Below are 1,729 nucleotides of genomic sequence, written 5' to 3' on the forward strand. Positions count from 1 at the left end.
CATGCATTGTTGAGAATTCAAATAAATAAAATCGCGGATTATACCATAAGGTGACTCACCTGATTAATATATGTATTTAGAATGTTCGTTTCACCATTGACGATCCAAAAATGATACATATATTTACTTTTATATACGTTGAAGAAAGAGGGAGGATTTATATGCATGTGTGTGTGAATATGTTTGTTTTTGAATTTCGCGCAAAGCTACACGAGGACTATCTGCGCTAGCCGTCCCTAATTTAGCAGTGTAAGACTAGAGGGAAGGCAGCTAGTCATCATCACCCACCGCCAACTCTTGGGCTACTCTTTTACCAACGAATAGTGGGATTGACCGTCATATTATAACGCCCCCACAGCTGAACGGGCGAGCATGTTTGGTGTGACGGGGATTCGAACCCGCGACCCGCAGATTGCGAGTCGAGTGCCCCAACCAACTGGCCATGCCGGGCCTTGTGTGTGAATATGTATCGAAGTTTGTTGATATCTCTCTTTTTTTAAGTAGTTTGTTTGTTTGTTTGTAATTAAGCACAAAGCTACACAATGGGCTATCTGTGCTCTGCCCACCATGGGTATCGAAACCCGGATTCTAGCGTTGTAAGTCCGCAGACATACCGCTATGCCACTGGGAGGCTTTTTAAGTAGTATACATCTTTGTTTTGAAGAAATTTGTAAGAAAAGGAGATAGATGGTCTGTTGAATTTGTAGATCAACTTTTTTGGTTACAAGGGTAACCCTATTTTGTTCTTTCCTCCAGTTTTCTTAAATCTGAATGTGAAATTTCTGTAATAAAAGGCTTAAATATTTATATGGAGTAAGGAAGGTAATACTTAAAATCTAGTGAAAAATAAATCATTAGGATGATGAATGTATACATTTTATAAAGTGTTGAGCCAGCGTCGTGATGTCAGAAGTTGTAAGAAATAATTTGGTGTAAGTTACCAATAAGAAAAGTTTGTATTTACAAATATTCATAATGTAGCTTAATATTTTATTCCAGATTTGTGAGAAACAGATGATCGAAAGTAATCAATGGACCATTGTTCGAGATCATCATCATAAGGTACCATACATGTATAAAGACAGGCAATGGTGTGGCTACGATGATGCTGAAAGCTTCCGGATAAAGGTATTAAAAAAAGTTGAATATGTAAATTGTCTTGCAACTTGCAAGGTCTGGTGGTTAGGGCGCTCGACTCGCAATCTGCGGATCACGCAACCGAAATTCGTTGCCGAACATACCAACCCTTTCAGCCTTGGGAGCATTATAACATTACGGTCAATTCTACTAATCATTGATAAAGAGCAGCCCACGAGTTAGCGGTTGGTGGTGCCAGCAATCTGCTTTCCTTCTAATCGGCAGTTCAAAATTAGAGACAGCAGCAGATAACCTTAATTACTTTGTCGTAAACAAAGAAACCAATCCAACTAATTAGCAAGATAAGTCTTATGGGTTATTCTACAGTATATAAATGACATGATTTTACAATAAAGTGTTCCTCAGTTTTAGGCCCGGCATGGCCAGGTGGTTAGGGCGCTCGTCTCGCAATCTGAGGGTCGCGGGATCGAATCCCAGTCCCACCAAACATGCTCGCCCTTTCAGCCGTGGGGGCGTTATAATGTGACGGTCAATCCTATAATGTGGTTATAATGTGGTTGGTAAAAGAGTATCCCAAGAGTTAGCGGTGGGTGGTGATGACTAGCTGTCTTCCCTCTAGTCTTACACTGCT

At 40.4% G+C, this 1,729-nt stretch overlaps 1 protein-coding gene across 1 annotated transcript in view; it reads left to right on the top strand.

Moving 5' to 3' along the window:
• Positions 1-1,729, top strand: part of LOC111085543 (chitinase-3-like protein 1) — a 12,645-nt gene that overhangs the window by 8,628 nt on the left and 2,288 nt on the right. The window contains exon 8 of the mRNA XM_022384584.1: positions 1,000-1,128. Coding sequence (XP_022240292.1) covers positions 1,000-1,128 — 129 coding nt within the window. The remainder of the gene's footprint in view (positions 1-999; positions 1,129-1,729) is intronic.

The sequence above is a fragment of the Limulus polyphemus genome, unplaced genomic scaffold (assembly GCF_000517525.1).
Source record: "Limulus polyphemus unplaced genomic scaffold, Limulus_polyphemus-2.1.2 Scaffold456, whole genome shotgun sequence".
Lineage (NCBI taxonomy): Eukaryota > Metazoa > Arthropoda > Merostomata > Xiphosura > Limulidae > Limulus > Limulus polyphemus.